Below are 24,961 nucleotides of genomic sequence, written 5' to 3' on the forward strand. Positions count from 1 at the left end.
TTTTGGACATAGAATTTACATAAATTATACAAGGCAAAAAAAACCCCACAATAATGCCAAGTGGTGGTTTTGCACACCTTTAATTCCATTCCTCAGGAGACAGAGGCAGATGGATCTCAGTGTGAGGCCAGCCCAGTCTACAGAATGAGTTCCAGGACAGCCAAGGCCACATCAAAAAAAAAATACAAAAAGAAGAGGAAATCAAGAAATGCCTTTCACTAAGGAAAAGCAAAGAACTCTACTTTATTTTATTGATCAATTTATTTATTTATATTTCAAATGTTATCGCCCTTCCCACTTAAACACCCTATTCCATCCCCTGCTTGGATGAGGCTGCCCCCTCTGAAATAAGCAGGAAAAATAAGCAGAGAACTAAAGGATCTTCACTCTGATTGATCTCTATTGATGAATTCAATGATTTTTCTGTACACTTGTACAACAGCATCTTTACCCAGTAAAAAATCCATATGATTATAGTGAGGAATCTTCTCGTGGTAAATCAGATTGGGAGTTTTTGCTGCCAGGTTTTTAACATCTTTTGGATCTCCCAGAAGATCTCTCTCACCACTCCACATAGCAGTTCGAACCTTCATGTCCTCTATGTTGTATATTGGAGGAGTAGACTAAAGGAAAATAGGGAATATGTTACGTTAATAGCACATCAAAGTATGAGCCATGAGTTGGAAATTCTAATCTATGAATTGATTCAGTCAGTATCTGTACCTGAACTCAGAGAGAATTTAAAAACTCTCAACACTTGTCAAGGCAGTAATGTACAACTGGGAAAGTGCCATCATGTAGCATACACAATTTTATCAGTCTAGAAACCTTCCAAACTTTATGTTCTTTTACGTTTGACATGAAGATATCAATGACCTTCTGACAGATCATACAGCCATTGTGAACTTCGAATGGAAAGCTATCTAGAAATACGTAAAGGGTTATTAAAAGAAATGTTTTCATTTTTTGAAGCCCTCTATGGTATCTGTCTACCAATATCCTGGGAAGTATAAAAATATTCAACAGTCTTTAAAAAATAAGCATTTCTTTAGATCTTTCATACTCTTTCCAAACGGGAGAAATCTTTACAATTTGTAAATGGAGACTCACCTGGTTGTAGTGTAGCATATTTAGAGATTCACTGCCCCAGTCATAAGCTTGGAATAAGCCTGATCTGATTCCCTAAAAGACAAAATAGACTGTTACTGAGAAACCTTCCCAAAGAAGGTCGCTAAGAGCTGGGGATCTGTATTGCCTCCTTTTCCATGTGACCCTCAGGCTAAGATTCAATATAACAAGATATATGTATACTAAAATTCTATCATCGCATCATGTGATCCTGGATGAATGGAAACTGAAATGCAGGCATAAACGTTCCACATCAGTCAGACAGATGAAATACGATTAAGAGAGTTAGTCATAGAAGTATTCTTTACCAAAATTCAATACAGTAGTAATATACTATGTATGGTAGTGTCATACGTAGAAAGACACTGAAGTGTGAAAATGTTAGTATTGTTACAATTTTATAAGAGATCCATGTCTCTTATACAAATTTGTTATAACATTAATTTTTACTATATTTAATTTTAGACCTATAAGTAAAACTCAAGCTATAATTGATTCTTAAAGTGGAAATACTTTGGAACTGGAGAAATATCTTAGTCAGTAGGATGTTTGCTTTGAAAGCACTAGGACCTAAATTTCATACCCACAACCTAGAATAAAAAAGCAAAGATTGTTGAGGTGTATCTGAAATCCTACAGTTTAGAAGTCAGAGACAGACAGATTCCTGGGGCTTTTTAAGGGAAAGAGCCTAACATACCTGGCCAGTTTCAGAGCAGTGAGATAGCATCTCACTAAACAATTGGATAGTGTATTAAAACAGCACTTTGGGATATGAAACACCCATTTGACAAGACACTGGCACACACATGTACACCATCATACAAGAACATTCACACACAGGTACACACACACACACACACACACACACACACACTCACACACACCTTTTAAATTATCTAAGTGCGCATCAATGAAACCTTACATTAAGACAATAAGGTAATGTTTTTCTGGCTACAGGAAAACTTTTAAAATATAAATTAGTTTGCTTTAATGCCAGATACAAAGTATCATTTGTATCAGGACTAAAATACAATTGAATTATTCTGTATTTGTATAGAATTTATTTTGTATAAAACATTTCCGATGGTTCTCATGACAAAGGCAATTCTTTCAAGTATTAGTACATTTTTGTTGAAAACCCAATTTTTTTAGAGTTGTAAAAAGTACTAAGGAATGAGGGTTCCATAGCAGTCTAATCTTCACGCATGTCTACACTGACTTTTCACAAGGTTCAAAGTCTGAGACTATGGAGCTGTGATCAACAGGCTGCTGTCGTCCAGGTAACACTATAAGACGCCTGTTGAAATGGGACACAGGTCATTCCACTGCTTCTGGATCAAGAGAGCCAAACATTTTCATCCAGTGAGTACAGAGAAAACTAAAATACCACCATAAAATTTAAAAGACAAATATCTGTGAATGAATGAAAAAATTACAAATAAGAAGATATATATATTTATTTTTCTTTTATTAGAAATTTTCTTTATTTACATTTCAAATGTTATCCCCTTTTCTGGTTTCCCCTCCAGAAACCCACTATTCTATCCCCCACCTCCTGCTTCTATGAGAGAGCTTCCCCCCACTTACACTCCCCCCACCTCCCCACCTTGGCATTCCCCTACCCTGAGGTATCAAGCCTTCAAAGGATCAAGGGCCTCCCCTCCCTTGATGCCCAACAAGGCCATCCTCTGCTACATATGCAGCAGAAACCATGGGTCCCTCTATGTGTGCTCTTTGGTTGGTGGTTTCGTCCCTGGGAGCTCTAGCTATCAGCTTATGTCATGGCAATGGCTTTAGTAGGATGAGATCATTTTTATCTTTATCCTACATTGCTACTGTGAGAAATCTTTTTTTAAATGCATGAAGAAATAGTTCATAATGTATGCCTATACTTCAAAGGCACCCAAAATTTCTGCCTTTTATTAATACCTGATACTTGTCAAAATTACTGTTAGTTTCACATAAAATACATTTATACTAGATTTCTGTGTTTTTAAATTTAAATATATTTTCTTCTATAGAAAATACAGTGTTCCACCATCCTGTCTGTGACATCCTGCTGCAACTCAAATCATTTTTACCCTCTGTGGCCAAAGGCTTCTGGACTGGGCTAGGGTCATAGCCTCAGCTCTCCTGGAAGCCAGGTTCAAGCCAGATCTCCAAATAAGACCCTCCAGATTCAACTGAGCAGGTGCCCCAGATAGCCTAGTTTTATGTGTTTTAATACAAAAGTTACTGCTTTAAAGATAGAGATGGAACAATTTTTTCATAATTATCATTTGCCTATAGAGTAGTGTTTCCTCTACATCAGAGACAATCACTGTCATCTATCTATCTATCTATCTATCTATCTATCTATCTATCTATCTATCTATCTTTCTTTCTTTCTTTCTTTCTATCTATCATTTATCTATTTATCCATCCATTCATCCATCTTTCATCATCATCATCATCATCATCATCATCATCACCATCATCTCACCACCTCCATCACCATCACCATCACCATCACCATCACCGTCATCACCATCACCACCACCACCACCACCACCACCATCATCATCATCATCATCATCATCATTATAACCTAGGGAATTGTCAAGTCTTATCAAGGAGGGAAGATTTCAAACAAAAAAGAGAATAAATTGAAGCAGAGAAAAAGTTTACCTGAGAAAAATGAAGTACACTTCGAACTGAAGTTCCTGCTGGAATATGTTCAGTATATACATCAATACGACTCTGGGAAAGAGGAAAACGTGTTACTTATATGATTCAAATCTTTCCTAAATCAATTAAAAGGAAAAACTAAATTTTTACCACAGAAAGAAGCTAAGTATTTTTGTGGTTTATATGATAGTATGTGGCAGGGATGATCTACTTGGGAAAAAAACTTTAATCTTAAAGGACAATTGAAAAAAAGTCGGGGAAATATGTATTAAAATTTTAAATTCGTGATACCCAGGTATTCATCCACGTATGATATAGATGGATTTCTACAGCCGCATTTATAACTTTGCAAACTATGCCACATTTTAAAATATGAGCTGTTCATATTATTACATCATTACATAGCATATTCTATATAATGGAAGCAAATAGTCCTCAACTTTAAGATGTGCCCAGTAAGAAAATGGTAACATCACCAACCATTATTAGAAAAACATTTTCCTGAAAACAAAAATCGCACATACCTCATTTAAGTTCCCGGGGTTGTATCCAAACAACACTATTAGAAGACTAGTACAAGCTGTTGCAATTTGTTCCCGATGGCACAAGAACCGAAGGATGTCATTCGCATTTGATTTGCTGAATATATCCTTTTCACCAAACATGGTCTGAAAATGACATATTTAAATAGTAGCTCCGAGACATTTGTCCAGTCAGAAGCAAGAATAGAAGGAATTTGAGTCACAAAGCAACATTTCAACATCCTGATAAAGTTATATGGTCTTGTTCACTATTACGTTTTATGCCTTCTAAGTCATGCCATAAAAACGTACTTTTCAGCTCTATCAGAACACTTTGGTGAATAACTAATTATCTGAGGTGACAGAGATCGTCTATGTCATTGTTTAAATGAGCAAGTATTGTGGCTTTTCACATATCAAAAATTTTAAGTCTATACTTGTAATGAATGTCTTTTAATTTATGTGAGCTATAAATCCATCAAATTAATAATGAAGCTAATGTCTAAAAATTAGATATGTGGCAAACATATTGTTTAAAGTAATTATCATATACTTTAGATAATGAAAAGGCATGTCCCTAGTACATGTCAGGTAAGAGTATTCTATAACATTCATTTATGTGCACCACAGCACATGCAGGACATTTGAGGAGTCTCTCCTTGCAGTATGTGGGGCTCAGAGGATGAACTCAGGTCATCAAACACAGCTACAAGTTGACACAGTGCCACTACACATTGAATCATTTTACCAGTCCACTACATGACAAGAGAGTCTAGCAAAGTTACCCACCCCCCAAAAAAAACCCCAAAAAACCCTCTGATGTCACAAACCAGTTGTAGAAGCTAACTGGGAGGTAAAGAATAAAAAGACCAAATGACCATGAACACAGGAGCTTGATAAAACAGCACAGAATGCAACTGGTTTCTAACAAGATATCATGATATTTATGAATGCTATTCATTCATCACGCAACATTTCTAACATTCCCTCACACACATGCACATAGAACATGCGCTCACACAGACACGTCCAGATACACACGAAGAAAGAGGATTTGAACCCTACAAGAGCCACCCACTTGATCTTTAGAGAGGACATAAAGGTTTTCTCAGTGATTAACGTGCCGCTAGTGTACTCTACAACTAAAACAGGACGAGAGAGTTCGAAATAAGACTTAACTCCATGTCAGAATTATAGATGGCTCCCTATTTGAAAGAGACAAACTGAGGGCAAGAGTACAGAAGAAGTGTACTCAATAGTGTGTTGATGAGGCAAAACCCTGAATCCAACTTTGCTGACTAAAGTTTCTCTGCAAACTAAAGCATTTATAATTATATTTATTTTATATTAATATATTATTCAGCACTCTGTACAAGATGCAATTAGAAGGACTTTTAAAACAATGGGGAAAATTAAATGTGTTACAGTCCAGACAATGGAAAGCAAAAATAAGTTAAAAGGGAAAAAAAATCTCAGTCATTCTATTGACATCTCAGTCTGAAACCTTTAAAAAAAATGCACACGGAACATTTTTATGATAAAATCTGTTAATAAGGTTTCAGTAGATAGGAAAAGTAGGTGAGAAAAAGGAAAACTATTCATGGTCCACTGGTAGCTGACAGGACTCAGCACCCTAGGAAATGCATTACCAGCTATGGGAGAGCTGTGTGTGGCCACCAGGGTGCTGAGCAGGGAGGCGGTGTGGGGCTGTCTCAGCATGTTCGACTGGGTATCACTTCTATTTTTGAAAACTGTACCTAACTGGTAAGGGGTTGTTAGAAAGTATTACAAACCTTGATCACTGTTGGGTGAATGTATGCAATTGTGCGAAAGACACCTGTCAGATACTTGGTGATCACAACAGGGCCCAGGGCAAAGTTGATTTTGATCTTCTGGGCCAGTTGTGGGTTTGTTGCAAACGCCGCATAAGCTGAAAGAAAACAAAAGAACAGATCACTTCTAGGTATTTTCCCCTTGGTTCGAAGTTCTCTGAACTTTTAGTCTCCACTGAGACTGCAGGAGTATCGTTTGTCATATGTTTCAGTCTTTACTCAGGTGATTCTCTGATCCATCTGGAAGCACAGCACCTGTGACTTTCAAGTCTACTTGACGTGGCCTTCATTTTTCCAGTCACTGCGAAAGGTTGTGCTTGCTTAGCTAGACATTCAGTAACTTAGTGAGTTGTTGCTCTTACTGCCAAAAAGTGAAAATCTGGACAAATCAAGTATTTCCCTATTGTTAATCAATCTCTCTAACACTTTTGAAATCCAGTGTTACATTTCTATCATATCAATCTTTTCAATACTTTTTTCTTCTGTGGTTTGCATGGAAGACCTGCATACACCAATTGCTTTCAAGAGTTGAGTAGCCTACCTTAAAAAATGGCTACTCCATTAAATTTCACCTTAATTTTTTTTAACCATACAAATCTTCTCTTGTAGTTGGGTATGGACACGCGCCTCTGTGGCTGGTAAACGATGTTTATGGCTTCTCAGGAATTCTTTCCTCCAATCCCAGGCTCCATTGTGTGTGTGTGTGTGTGTGTGTGTGTGTGTGTGTGTGTGTGTGTGTGTGTGTGTGTGTGATATAATGGGAGTAACATAATCAAATTATAGTTTACAACTTCCATGAAAACCCTTAGTAAATACCATTCTATTTTTAGTGCTTTCTCATTGAGGATGTTTGCTCCCAGGGGAAATTAGGAACATGTGGAGACAATTTTGCTTGTTACAACTCAAAGAAAATGAGGGCATCTATTTCCATCTAGTAAGCACCAAGCAAAATTATCTCCACTGTGAGATTTAGGAGAAGTACATTTCTTTAGTGTACAATGTACATGCACATTGTAGCTAATAGTCAACAAAGTAGTAAGGACATTGTATTTTCAGAAGAAAAGGGGAGGGAGAGTGTTGGGAGGGACTGTATGAGAGGGGAATAGGTAGCAGGGCTGTAAAGTGAATAAACAAATAAATTAAGGGGAAAAACACAGTATTTTTTTAAAGTGGCATGAAAATTGATTAAAAATGTTTTCTCGGGTAGCATAAGGTTTGGAAACAAGTTTTTTTTTTCTCCTTATATTTGCAATGAGTAAATGAGCATGCTCCAGACCAGGACAGCACAATACTACTCAGAGCTCTGTGGATGCTCACTAGGTCCTCTGCATTTAAATATTCAGAGTGCCTACATGAATTAAATAAATACATAAAAGATAAATAAAATAAATCAATAAGATAAATAAATAAATTAAAAGCAGTGTGTGTACATCAATTTTTCTTTAAGAAATCAGTTAGACCTAAAAGAACAAGGCATTGAGCTTTGCTTTGGAAGGTGAAGTGAATCCCATGTGAATCTTAATACATTTACATTGTTCAACTATCTTTTATGGAGGAAATTATAATGATTAAAAATGTGTCTATTGGGGTTGGGGATTTAGCTCAGTGGTAGGGCGCTTGCCTAGCAAGCCTAAGGCCCTGGGTTCGGACCCCAGCTCTGAAAAAAAGAAAAGGAAAAAATGTGTCTATTATTCTTCCTGTTATTTTGAAAAAGATTAGCCATGTACAATTGCCCATGGCTGTAATTTCAGTGGAGTCAATAGTTGCATAGCTGAGGCCAGCCTGTGCTACATAGAAGACCCTGTATCAAACAACACCAAACATGTCTGGTAACAAATGAAACCATTATAACAACTGGATTTAAAATTTTCTGGCAAGTCTGAATGTTCCTAAATACTGACAAAGTGTCATTTCTAAAAACTAATTTATTGCTAAAGAATATTTGTGTGGTTTGTGATCAAAATTACTGTGTTCAGGTTTCAGTCTCTCTCCACATACCAAGATAGACGCCCTGGGAATGGCCAATATAGTAAATTTGTGTTTGTCTTGTCTCATTCAAAATGAAATAAATGATGGCTGGGAGGTCGTATTCTATTTGTTCATTAAAACTGTATAAAACAAAAACAGAGAGATTTTGTTAATTATAGTAACTGAACATCACCTTAGCAGAGACTTAAAAATAATTCCTCCAGGGCTACATACATAAGTGCTGAGACAAAAATGATCAAATATCTCCTGCAGAGCCTCTACCAGGTCTCCTCCTGCTTCCTACAATACCCACAGTGCCTTGGCATGATCTCGTTTGTGTACTTTGACCAGAGCCAGAGATCAGAGCCAATTAAATGACTAACTGTATCTCTAAATTCATTTTTTCTGTACCAGAGTTTATGATAAATATATCATGATATTCCCATAACATGTTTGAATAGTTGTTATTTGTGTTTGGGCACAGTACATTAAAATGGTCAGTGAAGTTGATAGATACCAAAAAAAGGAAAATGGGAAGAGCTTTTAGACAACAGGGACACGTTTCACAAAGATCGTCTGGCATTTTGTGATAGAAATTAATCCTAAGACTCAAGCAGCAGGTCCCCTGCGGTCCAGACACCACGTGGACCTGAAGGGACCCAGTCTACAGCTCCCTGCACCCAAATCCCGTGAGAGAGAGAGCTAAACCTTCAGATTAGCAGACACGCTTGGGAAGCCAGAAGAGACTACACTCTGCCGACATTTCTGACTCCAGAGGAAAACACCTAACACCATCTGGGACCCCGGTGCATAGGGGCCCTGGGTAAAGGTGGCGTAGGCCCTCCTGGTTGCCACCCTCATGGAGACCTCAAAAGCAGCCCCCCAGGACCAACTTTAGAAACGGGACCACAGGTAAGACCAACTTTTCTGCTCCAAGCGACATGCCTGGTGGACTCAGGAAACATGCCCACAGGAACAGCTGATGACCAGTAGACAGGAAAGACTACATGCCTGAAAGCAGAACACTCTGTTTCCAAAACTGGCTGGAGGAAAACAGGTCTACAGCACTCTTGACATACAGGCCTATAGGACGGTCTAGCCACTGTCAGAAATAGCAGAACAAAGTAACACCAGTGAAAACCTGATGGGGAGAGGCAAGCACAGGAGTCCAAGCAACAGAAACCAAGACTACATGGCATCATCAGAGCCCAATTCTCCCACCAAAGCAAACACTGAATATCCAAACACACCAGAAAAGCAAGATCTAGATTTAAATCACATTTGATCCTGATGCTGGAGGACTTCATGAAAGACATGAAGAACTCCCTTAGAGAAACACAGGAAAACATAAATAAACAAGTAGAAGCCTATAGAGAGGAATCACAAAAATCCCTGAAAGAATTCCAGGAGGTAAAGGAATTAAAAATGGAAATAGAAGCAATAAAGAAAGCACAAAGGGAGATAACCCTGGATATAGAAAACCAAAGGAAGAGACAAGGAGCCAGAGATACAAGCATCACCAACAGAATACAAGAGATAGAAGAGAGAATCTCAGGAGTAGAGGATTCCATAGAAATCATCAACACAACTGTCAAAGATAATGTAAAACCGAAAAAGCTACTGGTCCAAAACCTACACGAAATCCAGTACTCAATGAGAAGATCAAACGTGAGGATAATAGGTATAGAAGAGAGTGAAGACTCCCAGCTCAAAGGACCAGTAAATATCTTCAACAAAATCATAGAAGAAAAATTCCCTAACCTAAAAAAGAGATGCCCATAAACATACAAGAAGCCTACAGAACTCCACATAGATTGGACCAGAAAAGAAACTCCTCCTGTCACATAATAGACAAAACACCAAACGCACAAAATAAAGAAAGAATATTAAAGGCAGTAAGGGAAAATGGTCAAATAACATATAAAAAGCAGACCTATCAGAATCATACCACACTTCTCACCAGAGACTATGAAAGCCAGAAGATCCTAGACAGATGTCATACAGACCATAAGAGAACACAAATGCCAGCCAAGGTTACTGTGTCCAGCAAACCTCTCAATTAACATAGATGGAGAAACCAAGATATTCCATGACAAAACCAAATTTACACAATATCTTTCTACAAATCCAGTCCTACAAAGGACAATACATGGTAAAGCCCAACACAACAAGACAAGCTACACCCTAGAAAAAGCAAGAAACTAATCATCTTGGCAACAAAACAAACAGAAACACACAAATATAATCTCACATCCAAATACAAATATAGCAGGAAGCACCAATCATTATTCCTTAATATCTCTCAACATCAATGGACTGAACTCCCCAATAAAAAGACATACATTAACAAACTGGATAAGCAATGAGGACCCTGCATTCTGCTGCCTACAGGAAACACACCTCAGAGACAAAGACAGACACTACCTCAGAGTGAAAGGCTGGAAAACAACTTTCCAGGCAAGTGGTCTGAAGAAGCAAGCTGGAGTAGCTATTCTAATATCGAATGAAATCGATTTTCAACCAAAAGTCATCAAAACAGATAAGGAAGGACACTTCATATTCATCAAAGGAAAAATCCACCAAGATGAACTCTCAATTCTAAATATCTATGCTCCAAATACAAGGGCACCTACATACATAAAAGAAACCTTATTAAAGCTCAAAGCACACATTGCACCTCACACAATAATACTAGGAGATTTCAACACCCCACTCTCATCAATGGACAGATCATGGAAACAGAAATTAAACAGAGACGTAGACAGACTAAGAGAAGTCATGAACCAAATGGACTTAACAGATATTTATAAAACATTCTATCCTAAAACAAAAGGATATACATTCTTCTCACCACCTCATGGTACTATCTACAAATTTGACCATATAAGCGGTCATAAAACAGGCCTCAACAGATACAGAAAGATAGAAATAATCCCATGCATCCATCAGATCACCATGGGCTAAAGCTGGTTTTCAACAACAATAAGGGAAGAACGCCCACATATACATGGAAGTTGAACAGTGCTCTACTCAATGATATCCTGGTCAAGGGAGAAATAAGAAAGATATTAAATAATTCTTAGAATTTAATGAAAATGAAGGTACAACATACCCAAACTTATGGGACACAATGAAACCTGTGCTAAGAGGAAAACTCAGAGCTCTGAGTGCCTGCAGAAAGAAACAGGAGAGAGCATATATCAGCAGCTTGACAGCACACTTAAAAGCTCTAGAACAAAAAGAAGCAAATACACCCAGGAGGAGTAGAAGGCAGGAAATAATCAAACTCAGAGCCGAAATCAACCAAGTAGAAACAAAAAGGACCATAGAAAGAATCAACAGAACCAAAAGTTGGTTCTTTGAGAAAGTCAACAAGGTAGATAAATCCTTAGCCAGAATAACAGGAGGACACAGAGAGTGTGTCCAAATTAACAAAATCAGAAATGAAAAGGGAGACATAACTACAGATTCAGAGGAAATTCAAAAAATCATCAGATCCTAGTACAGAAGCCTATATTCAACAAAACTTGAAAATCTGCAGGAAATGGACAATTTCTTAGACAGAAACCAGGTACCGAAGTTAAATCAGGAACAGATAAACCATTTAAACAACCCCACAACTCCTAAAGAAATAGAAGCAGTCATTAAAGGTCTCCAAACCAAAACCAGCCCAGATCCAGGTGGCTTCAGTGCAGAATTCTATCAGACCTTCATAGAAGACCTCATACCAATACTATCCAAACTATTCCACAAAATTGAAACAGATGGAGTGCCACCGAATTCCTTCTATGAAACCACAATTACTCTTATACCTAAACCACACAAAGACCCAACAAAGAAAGAGAACTTTAGACCAATTTCCCTTATGAATACTAACGCAAAAATACTCAATAAAATTCTTACAAACTGAATCCAAGAGCACATTAAAACAATCATCCATCATGATCAACTAGGCTTCATCCCAGGCATGTAGGGATGGTTTAATACACAGAAAACCATCAATGTAATCCACTGTATAAACAAACTGAAAGATAAAAATCACATGATCATTTCATTACATGATGAGAAAGCATTTGACAAAATTCAACACCCCTAAAAGTCCTGGAAAGGATAGGAATTCAAAGCCCATACCTAAACATAGTAAAAGCCATATACAGGAAACCAGTTGCTAACATTAAACTAAATGGAGTGAAACTTGAAGCAATCCCACTGAAATCAGGGACTAGACAAGGCTGCCCACTCTCTCTCTACTTATTCAATATAGTTCTTGAAGTTCTAGCCAGAGCAATCAGACAACAAAAAGAGATCAAGGGGATACAGATTGGAAAAGAAGAAGTCAAAATATCACTATTTGCAGATGATATGATAGTATATTTAAGTGATCCCAAAAGTTCCACCAGAGAACTATTAAACCTGATAAACATTTTCAGCAAAGTGGCTGGGTATATAATCAACTCAAATAAATCAGTAGCCTTCCTCTACACAAAAGAGAAACAACCCAAGAAAGAAATTAGGGAAATAACACCCTTCATAATAGTCCCAAATAATATAAAATAGCTTGGTGTGACTTTAATCAAGCAAGTAAAAGATCTGTAGGATAAGAACTTCAAGCCTCTGAAGAAAGAAATTGAAGAAGATCTCAGAAGATGGAAAGATCTCCCATGCTCATGGATTGGCAGGATTAATATATTAAAAATGGCCATTTTACCAAAAGCTATCTACAGATTCAATACAATCCCCATCAAAATACCAATCCAATTCTTCAGAGAGTTAGAAAGAAAAATTTGCAAATTTATCTGGAACAACAAAAAACCCAGGATAGCTAAAATTATCCTCAACAATAAAAGGACTTCCGGGGGAATCACTATCCCTGAACTCAAGCAGTATTACAGAGCAATAGTGATAAAAACTGCATGGTATTGGTACAGAGACAGACAGATAGACCAATGGAACAGAATTGAAGACCCAGAAATGAACCCACACACCTAGGGTCACTTGATTTTTGACAAAAGAGCCAAAACCAGCCAATGTAAAAAGATAGCATTTTCAGCAAATGGTGTTGGTTCAACTGGAGGTCAACAGGTAGAAGAATGCAGATTGATCCAAGCTTATCACCCTCTACAAAGCTTAAGTCCAAGTGGATCAAGGACCTCCACGTCAAACCAGATACACTCAAACTAATAGAAGAAAAAGTGGGGAAGAATCTCGAACACATGGGCACTGGAGAAAATTTCCAGAACAAAACACCAATGGCTTATGTTCTAAGATCAAGAATCGACAAATGGAATTTCATAAAACTGCAAAGCTTCTGTAAGGCAAAGGACACTGTTGTTAGGAGAAAACAGCAACCAACAGATTTGGAAAAGATCTTTACCAATCCTACAACTGATAGAAGGCTTATATCCAAAATATGAGGTTCAGAGCTAAACAAAAATTCACAGCTGAGGAATGCCAAATGACTGAGAAACACCTAAAGAAATGTTCAACATCTTTAGTCATAAGGGAAATGCAAATCAAAACAACCCTGAGATTTCACATCACACCAGTGAGAATGGCTAAGATAAAAAACTCAGGTGACAGCAGGTGCTGGCGAGGATGTGGAGAAAGAGGAACACTCCTCCATTGTTGGAGGGATTGCAGACTGTGTACAAACATTCTGGAAATCAGTCTGGAGGTTCCTCAGAAAATTGGACGTTGAACTACCTGAGGACCCAGCTATACCTCTCTTGGGCATATACCCAAAAGATGCCCCAACTTATAACAAAGGCACATGCTCCACTATGTTCATAGCAGCCTTATTTATAATAGCCAGAAGCTGGAAAGAACCCAGATGCCCTTCAACAGAAGAATGGATACAGAAAATGTGGTACATCTACACAATGGAATATTACTCAGCTATCACAAACAATGACTTTAGGAAATTCATAGGCAATTGGATGGAACTGGAAAATATCATCTTGAGTTAGGTAATCCAATCACAGTAAAACACACATAGTATGCATTCATTGATAAGTGGCTATTAGCCCAAACGCTCTAATTACCCTAGATGCACAGAGTACATGAAACTCAAGAAGGATGACCAGAATGTGAATGCTTCACTCCTTCTTTAAAAGGGGAACAAGAATACCCTTGGGAGAGAATAGGGAGGCAAAGTTTAGAACAGAGGCAGAAGGAACACTCATTCAGAGCCTGCCCCACCTGTGGCCCATACATATACAGCCACCAAACTAGACAAGATGGATGAAGCAAAGAAGTGGAGGCCGACAGGAACCGGATGTAGATCTCTCCTGAGAGACACAGCCATAATTCAGCAAATACATAGGCGAATGCCATCATTAAACCACTGAACTGAGAATGTGACCCCCGTTGAAGGAATCTTATAATGGCCTGGAAGAGCTTGAAGGGGCTTGAACAACAATCCCAACCAACCAGTGCATCCCGAGACTAAGCCACTACCCAAAGACTATACATGGACTGACCCTGGGCTCCAACCTCATAGGTAGCAATGAATATCCTAGTAAGAGCACCAGTAGAAGGGGAAGCCCTGGGTCCTGCCAAGACTGAACCCCCAGTGAATGTGATTGTTGGGTGGAGGGCGGTAATGGGGGGAGGATGGGGAGGGAAACACCCATAGAGAAGGGGAGTGGGAGGGGTTAGGGGGATATTCGCCCAGAAACAATGAAAGGGAATAACAATCGAAGTGTAAATAAGAAATACCCAAGTTAATAAAGATGGAAAAAAAGAAATGGATCTTAAGTATTTTGTCTCTTTTATTCCTTCCCTATTATTTTTCATAAAAAATAGGAGAAGCCACAACAAAAGAAAAATATACCTATGTTTCGAACTGGGATGTATGCTTATCAAACAATATATACAGAATCGGGCATCTTTTCTGTTCAAATATCAATTCAAATATCAAATTCAATGAAATAGCCTCTAAAATAACAAGGTGAAGTAGCACAGTGATTAGTAGTTACAAGTCAAGAGATATAGAGAAATGATACATACATTTTAATTTTTATCTGAAACTAAATAAATACTATAAAATTTTGTCCACCTTTAACCTATCAACCTTCAAAAATGTTATTCAAGGAGCTGGAGATGTCTCAGTGCTTCAAGACACTCACTGCTCTAAGTAACAGCTCACCACCACCTAAACTCCAGCTTCCCAGTCGGATAGATACAAATCCTGTGACCTCTATACTCCCATATTATTAACATACATGCATACATAGTACACGCAAAGACAAGCACATCACAGACACATGCACAGACATACATTCATGCGTGCACACACACTACACATATACAGACACACAGACATACACATTGCATATGCTGATACATATATATATATATATGCATGCACACACATAAACACACAGCTATACACACACACTACACACATATATACACAGATACACACTAAAATAAATCTTAAAGTCTCAAAATACTATTCATTAGTTAAGGACATTTTTTTTCTTTTTTTTTTCGGAGCTGGGGACCAAACCCATGGCCTTGCGCTTGCTAGGCAACCACTCTACCACTGAGCTAAATCCCCAACCCTTAGTTAAGGACATTTTATTGGTGTCATTTCGGTCAAGCTGAGTAAATCTGTGACAACTTAGAAACATTAAAGATAGTTTTAAGGAAAATGTACCAGGATAAAAGATCTTTTCTCTTACCTAAAATCCCAAAATTCTTTAGAGTCTGGGTCTAGGCGCACATGTTTCCTGGCATTGTTAGTGCCCCTGCTGTTCCCCAGCCACACTTCAAAACCAGCATCTGCCAGAAGAAAGGCCAGGCAGTTGCTGGGAGGGTCAAGAACCCAGTAATCAGCAGAGACAGTCAGTCCATGATGCAAATACACGACTGGCCTCTTAGCTGAAAAGAAAAAGAAAAGTATTTGTTATTTATTGGTTTTTAAGAGTGCAAGATCCTGGAGCCCATCATACTTTATATATGTATGGCCCCTGTAATTTTCTCATGTTTACGTCCTCTTTATCATCTTTGACACCTATTTCCTCCTGGGAAATATTTGATTGATAATGTAATCTTGAGTCATCCTAATACTGTTTGATTTGGGGATTTTTGGTATTATTTCTGACTAGTGTTTTTTTGTTTGTTTGTTTGTTTTTGCTTTGTGGCCTTCATCTCCGCATATAGCCCTGGCTAGCGTGGAACTTGTTATGTAGACCAGGGTTGCCTCGAACTCACACAGATCTATTAGCTTCTGCCTTCCAGGTGCTGTGATTAAAAGCGACGATGCTTGGTTTTTGTTTTTTTGTTTTGTTTTGTTTTGTTTTTGTTTTTGTTTTTGTTTTTTCTTTTGTTGTTATTTTGTTTTATTGTTGTTGTTTGATTGTTTTGTTTTGTCAGCTTGTTTATTTACCATAGGGCGGTTGCAATCCAAATGGAGGTGTTACCAGCAGATTCTCCTCACTCAATATCTATAACTATCACTTGTTTCCCTCAGAATAAAATAATCACTGGACTCACAGGATTACTTTCTTCTTCCTGCTCTTTATTGAGTAGATATGAATTTCCCTATTAAATGTTTTTAATTTATAAGATTTCCAAGCAAAAGATATTATCAGAATATTTAATAAATAACTTCAACAAATCCTTGAATACTTAGACATTTAGTCAGAAAGAACCCAATACCACTGTTATGAAGAACGACATAGTGAATTCTCGGAACTGTTAAGCATTATAGTCAATGCTGGAAGCTCTTGCCTTTTCAGGCAGGGATTCTGAGCGTTTATTCTGCCCAGAAATCTAAAGTCTCATAACCGGTGATGCTTTTTCTTCTAATAACATCGACTCCCATGGCAAGTATCATACAGGATGGAAGCCTAGCTTTGCATGTGGAAGCCGGGGAGATCTGGGGACTCCTCAGGAGCGGTTAATAATGCAAGGGTTTGCACAGTGCGCCTTTCGCTCTGACCACTTTTTGTCACTCACTGTTCTGTGAGCCCTTGTTCTCATTCTTCCCACGTGGAATCCGGAAGATTAAGAGGATATAGCCATCCTCAGTCGTAACCTCGTGTTCTTCACTTTCATAGCCCCAGTGGGAAATTATCTGACTCTAAATACAGAAGGGAAAACATAGTGACTTTTATTAGTTTGGTCACCTGAACATTGTTATGATTCTCCAGTAAATTTTCTTTATAGAATATGGTAGTGTGTTTCTCGTAAAGAGAAATTTCAAATTATCATAAATGCGACCATTTGGAAAAGGATGTGTGAAAGGCATAGGGAGAAATCTTTGAAAGTATGCTGATTAATGGGAATAGCTTACAACATTCATATTGGCTTCAGGATTCTTCGGTTTGGCATTCAAAAAACAAAATATGCTTCCAATCACATGGACAAAACACAATGTTCTCAGTAGCCACCACATTTAAACCTGCTGGGAAATATTTATTAGCATAATACAGTACCTGTTGCCAGGTAAGCTCATGTTATTGGATGTACATTGTCCATCTGTCACCTTACATACTGAAACATTGGTCACATTATCCTCTAAGACTCAGGAGTACCTCTGCACGTTTGAAAGGGCAGCTTATATACAATGCAAAGTAATTGTGCATACTATCAGAAAACCACCTTTCTGGAACTTGCCTTCATTTAATCAAGATCGTTATTTGGTTTCTTCAACAAAGCTATTATGCATGTTCATCTAAAACCTTTAACAATGCTATCCTAACAGAATAAAGCTGGGAAGAATGATAGAACAACCATAACTCGTGTGAGAGAAGCAACATGGATGACCAGCCTCAGGGAACCAGAGCGTTTGGCTCCAAGGGACCTTATGTAGTCACTACTGCCAACATAGTCTTCTTTTCATGAATATTAACACAAGATGCACTCATGCCACAGATGTTTTCAGAATGTTCCATAACATTTGTAAAGAAAGTACAAATACTGGTAACGAAATATTTTCAACACAAATTATTAACTTTCCCCTTGATATAGATTCTGCTCCAGACACCAACTTGGCTGTGTTCTGTTCTATTGCTTTTTTTTCTCATAAATGATTACTGTGGAGAAAAGAAGAAAAATACAACATAGCAAACTAACTTTCTGTACAGTCGATCACAGTGGTAATTTTCAATGGAAATTATGCTATATCTAAAACAGAACAAATTTCCTGTATGAATATGCTGTGAACTGAAATTCTAAAAAGGTTTGAAATACCACAACTTCATACTCACTGTCACCGATGTAAAGTCTCTAGGCTCTCTGGAGTGTAAATGAAATTTTAATTCTCTCTGTCCTTTCTTCTCTATATAAATATCAGCATGAATGTGTTCTTTGGATGGCTTCCTCTACAATGAACTGCTAGGACTGCAGTGAACTCTGACATTTGCCAAGAAACCAAACAGTTGAAAAGCTCTCTGGATGGACAACTCCCGAAATCTCTTCCTACCATTATCATCTCTGTGATCTGTCAGGGGCTATAAAGCTTCTTCCAAAGTCTCATCTCCCTGATTGTGTAAATATCATGAAAGAACTCTTCAGTAATTAGGAAGGGGATAATTAATACGTATTTTTGTCCAAACTGTAAACATTATCCTAAGCTGCTTTGAAGAATGAAGTGTAACTAACTTTATCAGAAGCTTTTGCTGTATGACGTAAATGAAGTTGCGTGTGGAGAAATCTTGCAGATGTGAACAAAATAGAGGCTTTGTAAGCAGCTTTTCTGTCATTTAAGTAATTATGGAGGAAGCTCTCCAATCTGGGAGATACCAGATTCAAAACACATAATCCTCACAAAGCCACAGTACCCATAGTTTATGAAAACAAACAGGAATATTGTCCTAGGGTGCTTTCTTTGCTGTGATAGACATAACCACCAAGAGCACACTGAGGAGAAAATGATTCATTTGGCTTACATGCCCTGATCGTAGTCCATACTTAACATGAATAGGCCATGGCAGGAAATCAAAGCAGGAACCAGGAAGCAGGAACTGAAGCACAGGCTTGGGAGGAATGCTGCTTACTGGCTTGCTTCCCATGGCTTGCTCAATTCCTTTTCTTATACCATCTACCCAGGGGTGGCATCTTCCACAGTGGGTTGGGCCCTCCAACCTTCATCCTTAATCAAGAAAATGGTCCACATTATAGGTAGACTGGGAGTCGATGAGCATGGGAACACGAGGGATGAGATAGCAGGGGGTGGGATAGACACAGAGAGAAAGTACTGGGAAAGATGATTGTGATTGGAGGGCATTTCAGGGGCAATATAGAAACTTAGTGCAGTAGCAACTGTCTGTAACCTACAAGAGTGACGATAATGCAGTCTCTTAGCAATGGGGAATATGGATCCTATGATGGTTTGTATGTGCTTGGCCCAGGGAATGGCACTATTAGGAGGTAGGGTGTGATGTTGTTGGAGTAGGTGTTTCACTGTGGGTGTGGGCTTAAGATCCTCACCATGGCTGACTGGAAACCAGTCTTCTACTAGTCTTCAGAGGAAGATGTAGAATTCTCAGTTCTGCCTGCACCATGCCTTTTTGGATGCTGCCATACTCCCTCCTTGATAATGGACTGAACCTCTAAACCTGTAAACCAGCCCCAATTAAATATTGTCCTTTATAAGACTTTCTTTGGTTGTGGTGTCTGTTCACAGCAGTAAAACTAAGATATACCCCAAACTTCTGTAACCAGGAATGGCTCCTAGTGGTAGGACTGGAATATTAATTAATCTAGTCACAAAACCTTGAACCTAAGATCTGTCCTATGGCCCAGGCAATGGTTGTACAGAACTTATGGGAGTGGCCAACCCATGACTAGCCCAATGTGCAGTCCATGCCATGAGAGGGAGCCCATGTCTCACACTTCCTGGAGGGCCAGGAACCAGAGGCAAGACAGTCCAGAGACCCTGGATAGAACCAAACACAACTGGCAAAACAAACAAACAAACAAACAACAAACAAATACCCAAACATCAATGAAAGGATTCCTAATGATATTCTGCTATACTGATAGAACAATGAATAACCCATTGTCACTCAGCAACTGATGAGAACAGATGCAGAGAAGCACAGACATACTAAGTGAAACCAGAGGAACCCCACAGAAGAGAGGAAGGATTACAGGAGCCAGAGGGGTCAAGGACACCACAAGAACATGACCCACTGAATCAACTAAGCAGGGCTCATAGGTGTTTACAGAGACTGAAACAATAAATGTGAACTCTGTATGGGTCTGAACTAGGTCCTCTACATATACCTTGTGGTTGTGTAGCTTAGTGATTTGTGAGACTCCCAACAATGGGAGTAGGGAGTGTCTCTGACCCTTTTGCCTGTCTTTGGGACCCCTTTCCCCCTACTGGGTTGCCATGTCCAGAAATGACATTAGGGTTTGTGTTCAGACTTATTGTATCTTGTTAGGCTCTGTTTGATGGATATTCTTGGAAAGGCAGGTGGGGAGGGGGAGGGACTTGGAAGAGTGGAGAGAGGAGAAACTGCGGGATGTGCTGTATGAGCAAAGATAAAAGTTAACAAAAAGAAAAGAAAAGAAAAAAGGAAGATAAAGGGCAAATGCTCCACAGACTTGCCTACAGGGCAGTCTAGTGGGCTGATTTCTCTCAGATGAGGTTCCCTCCTTCTGGATGCCCTCTTTTCCGGTTTATTGTTGCAGTCTCTGTGAGCCCCATGAGCCCTGCTTTGTTGATTCAGAGGCCCATGTTCTTGTGGTATCATCGACCCCTCTAACTCCTACAAACCTTCCTCTTTTCTTCCGTGGGTTTCCTCTGGCTTTGCCTAATATTTGGCTGTAGGTCTCAGCCGTGCTCCCATCAGATCCCCCAGTCCCTTCCCTGCCTCCTCTCTCCCCCAGATCAACTCCCCCTTTGTTTCCTTTCAAACAAAAATAAAATAAACAGCAACAACAAAACAAACAAAAAACAGATCAGGCCTTCCAGATATATTCATCAAACATAGCCTAACAAGATAAAATAAGTTTGGGCACCAAGCGTTGTATCATGACTAGACCTGGTTTTGATTCCTATCTCTGAAATCTGTGTAAAGGTAGAAGGAAAGAATTGACTGCACAAAGTTGTCCTCTGGCCTGCACACACACACACACACACACACACACACACACACGCACACACACTTGCACACACACACACGCACACACACGCACACACACACACACGCACACACACACACTTGCACACACACATTTGCACACATTCACACATAAACATTGTGCATTCAGACACAATCATAGCTAAATAAAATAATAAAAAGAAATAATACTAAAAGTAAAATCTGGTTTGTCCTCAGATCTTGCTTCTCAGATCACCACATGGTCTCTTCTGAATGCATCACCTTCTTTATGATGCCACCTGATATTAACAATTGACAAAAGCAAAGGAGGTATCATATTCTAAAATCTCCAGGAAAAGAAAGTAAAAATTAAAAAAAGAAGTGAGTCTCCTTACAATGAGCACAGTTTTTCATGTCATGTTATAACATGTCCTGTTATAGCTCAGACATTATCTGAGCAGGTTCAATGTAAAACTGACTCTGATGTAATATGGCTGAGAACAGCTTTATATAGAATATATAGAATAATAGGGTCTCTGCGAAATTTCCCGGGGATGGCTGGAGAGGCACTATCCTAAAAGGTAGATGATGGGACAAGCACCGATTTCACTGACAAAGGAAAATGCAAAGTTTTGTAAAGGGGAACAGAATGAAAGATTCCTGAATCCATTCTATAGAAATTGGTCTTGGTAGGGGAATATTCTTTATCCAGTGAGAGAGACTGAACCAACAGAATGTTGGAACCACAGCTTGAGACAGGGAGAGAGGGTTAGCCTATCTTCACTGATTCTCAGTAGCTTGCTTATTTATTTACCTAGTTATTTAGATAGATAGATAGATAGATAGATAGATAGATAGATAGATAGACAGACAGACAGACAGATAAACATAAACAGATAGACAGACAGCTTTAAGACAAAGTCTCACTAGGTAGTCCTGGCAGGTCTGGAACTTACCTACTTCTAGATCAGGCTAGCCTCAAACTCAAAGAGATCCTCTATCTCTGCCTCCTGAGTGCTGAGATTAAAGACATGTGCCACCATCCCCTGACTTTTTTCTTTTGACATTACATTTGTTGTGTATAACAATATCTGATTTCAAGTCAAACAACACAGTGACAAAAACAGAATATATTTTATATAGACACATAGGACAGGATAGAAGAGAAGTGTAGAATAGAATAGAATAGAATAGAATAGAATGGAATGGAATGGAATGGAATGGAATGGAATGGAATGGAATGGAATGGAATGGAATGGATTGGATTGGATTGGATTGGATTGGAGTGGAGTGGAGTGGAGTGGAGTGGAGTGGCCTGGACTGGACTGGATTGGACTGGACTGGACTGGACTGGAGCAGAGTAAACTGAAGTGTACAATACAATGCAACCCAACACAACAGGATATAATAGAATTCAAAACAATACAGTGTTAGTCATTTCAGTTTTACAGAAATGACACAAATGTACATTGGTGAATAGACAGCTTCTGAGTAAATGGTGATGGGAGAGCCATGTATAGCAGAATGAAGTTTGATCCTCATCTCCTAAAACTTAAAGTGTGTCATGGGTAAGAGAAACTTTGTCACAGCAATCGAAACAAACAAGGGTAAAGGAAAACCACCAATGAATAAACCCGTCATGTATAAACTTTTTGTCATGTCTACTTTTTGCTTATTGAATTCATATTGGAAAATAACATTTTATGTTTTATCTGTATTATTTAGAACTCTAAGTGTTTTAGACAAATTGGTTTTTGAAAAATTACTCAAACTTACATTATTTTAATATTATAAAACATAGTTTTTTGGTTTTTTCCTGCAAAATTTACAGGCTATGGATTTTTACATCCAGCACTTTCTACTAATTCCATATGTTCAGGAATGATATATGCTAATTTAATTCGTATTGTGAAGTATAATCAATGATTAGTGGAAGGGCTAAGGCATTCATGAATTTATGAGAGAAAAGACTGAATTACCCTTATAATGAGTCATAAAATCTTACACATTCTAGTTACAATTTATCAGGTGCCAGTGCTACTTCAAGATTATGCTTAGACTTCACACAGGCAAGAAAATGTCACTGGACCTAGAGATACCCAGACATCAGTACCATATGGCCAACAAAGATGTTTGGTAATTAAATCAATCTATAGATTTTTTTTTAAATACTAACAGGTTTAGACACAAGTTTATCTTGTACCAAATACACTTTTCTTCTCTCCTGGGTCCTCCCTTCCTCTGTACCTCATCCTTTCTCTTTCACCTTTAAGTATGTTCTTCTCATCAAGCGTCCCCCAGTCCCTTCTGCCTTCAGAAATACAGTGGTTCATTAAACTCAGAAGCAAAAGGTTCCTCCATGTGACATTTTCCTAACGGATTAATGTCATGGAGGATGAACGTGATAGATTTCTAGATTAGCACTTCTTAAATTTGATGCGTGCAAACAACCAGGATGTAATTAAATGCAGATTCTGTGCAGAGTGGTTGAGGGGTAAGGCTCTGGATTTTTAGTGTCCCCAACCACCCAAGCTGAAAGGATTATGTTCCTCTGCTGACTGTTCACAGAGAAACAGGGAGAGAAACTTTCTATTTGAGCAAAGGGAGTGTAGCTATCAAAGGATGTTTCTCATGCCCAGCCTACCAAAGCCTTTCTTCCTGTCACATTCTTGCTTCCCTTCTTGGTAAGTGACAATTGTTAAACTTTCAAAAAAGGGATTAAAATGGAAAGTCCACTTTAATCACCCAGAGAAAAACATTAAGGACTATTTCTTCAATTACTATCTTTTTGTAACCCATATTGCTCTTAACAACAGTTTAGCTCTGTTTATAGATGCCATTAAGTTAGACATAGTTCCATCTGCCTTTCTGACATTGAGCTATATCAGAACCAGATAACAAAATTAACTAGACTGAGAAAAGTTTTCAGGCATTTTTCTTGAGTGTATCTTCCCAAATGACCCTAGCTTGTATCAATTTCACATAAACCTAGCCAGGGCACGTTGCTGAAATTTATCCTGTTCTAGTCCATGTTGAGCTATGTCCAATATTAGACATGACAATGGACTCGACTTTGTTTTTTCTAGTAAATTCTTCATTGTTTGAACACGATTTCTTACGAATGTTTTGTCACCTGTTGGGTTTAGAAATACTGTTTCCATGGTATACACAGTGTAGCCTTTCTAGTCTGATCAGTTGTCAAGAAATTCTTTGTAAAAGTCATTCTTAGGTTTTAAGTCTGAAAATTCTCCCAAAAGGCTCCTGATTGTATTTTTGATCCACAGGCAGTAGAAATATTTTTAGAGTTTGCAGAACACAGGGAATATGAGAAGTCTATTCGGTGCATGTAGACTAATTCTGGTGGAGGTATGAAAATTTAGGCATGACTCTCTTACCTGGTCAACACTTATGTTAGGAGCGTCCACCAGCAGTGTATGCTACCATGACCTCAGCCATGCCTTTCCCATGACAATGGACTTGACTTAGCTCTCATAATTCACTTCTGTCAGGTTTTGTGGTCAGGAAAATAAACCATATCCAGTCATTTGTCTCATATTTGGGATCATAATTCTAAACGCAAACACTTGATAAGACTTTGATAAAATGTGTATCCCAAATGTTGTAAAATGGTGAGTGATTCGCATAAATAAGAAAAGTCTGTGTGATATACAATGCTTCAACTGCATTTAAAATATAGAAATATCAGAGAATGAGATCGTGAGGAATTTTGTCAGCTGATAAATAAAGAGGTCAATCAATTGATTCTTAGGGACCATAGCCTTCT

General features: G+C 38.4%; 1 protein-coding gene across 1 annotated transcript; it reads right to left on the bottom strand.

Moving 5' to 3' along the window:
* Positions 1-383: 383 nt before the first annotated feature.
* On the bottom strand, positions 384-17,519 carry LOC116893056 (tear acid lipase-like protein). The gene is made up of 9 exons (XM_032895017.1): positions 17,418-17,519; positions 17,077-17,204; positions 15,802-15,993; positions 8,147-8,256; positions 6,110-6,246; positions 4,320-4,463; positions 3,796-3,867; positions 1,111-1,182; positions 384-623 (listed from the first exon to the last, which is right to left on the bottom strand). The coding sequence occupies exons 1-9, from the start codon at positions 17,517-17,519 to the stop codon at positions 384-386; spliced, it is 1,197 nt and encodes a 398-aa protein (XP_032750908.1).
* Between the last annotated feature and the right edge of the window lie 7,442 nt (positions 17,520-24,961).

The sequence above is a fragment of the Rattus rattus genome, chromosome 2 (genome assembly GCF_011064425.1).
Source record: "Rattus rattus isolate New Zealand chromosome 2, Rrattus_CSIRO_v1, whole genome shotgun sequence".
NCBI lineage: Eukaryota > Metazoa > Chordata > Mammalia > Rodentia > Muridae > Rattus > Rattus rattus.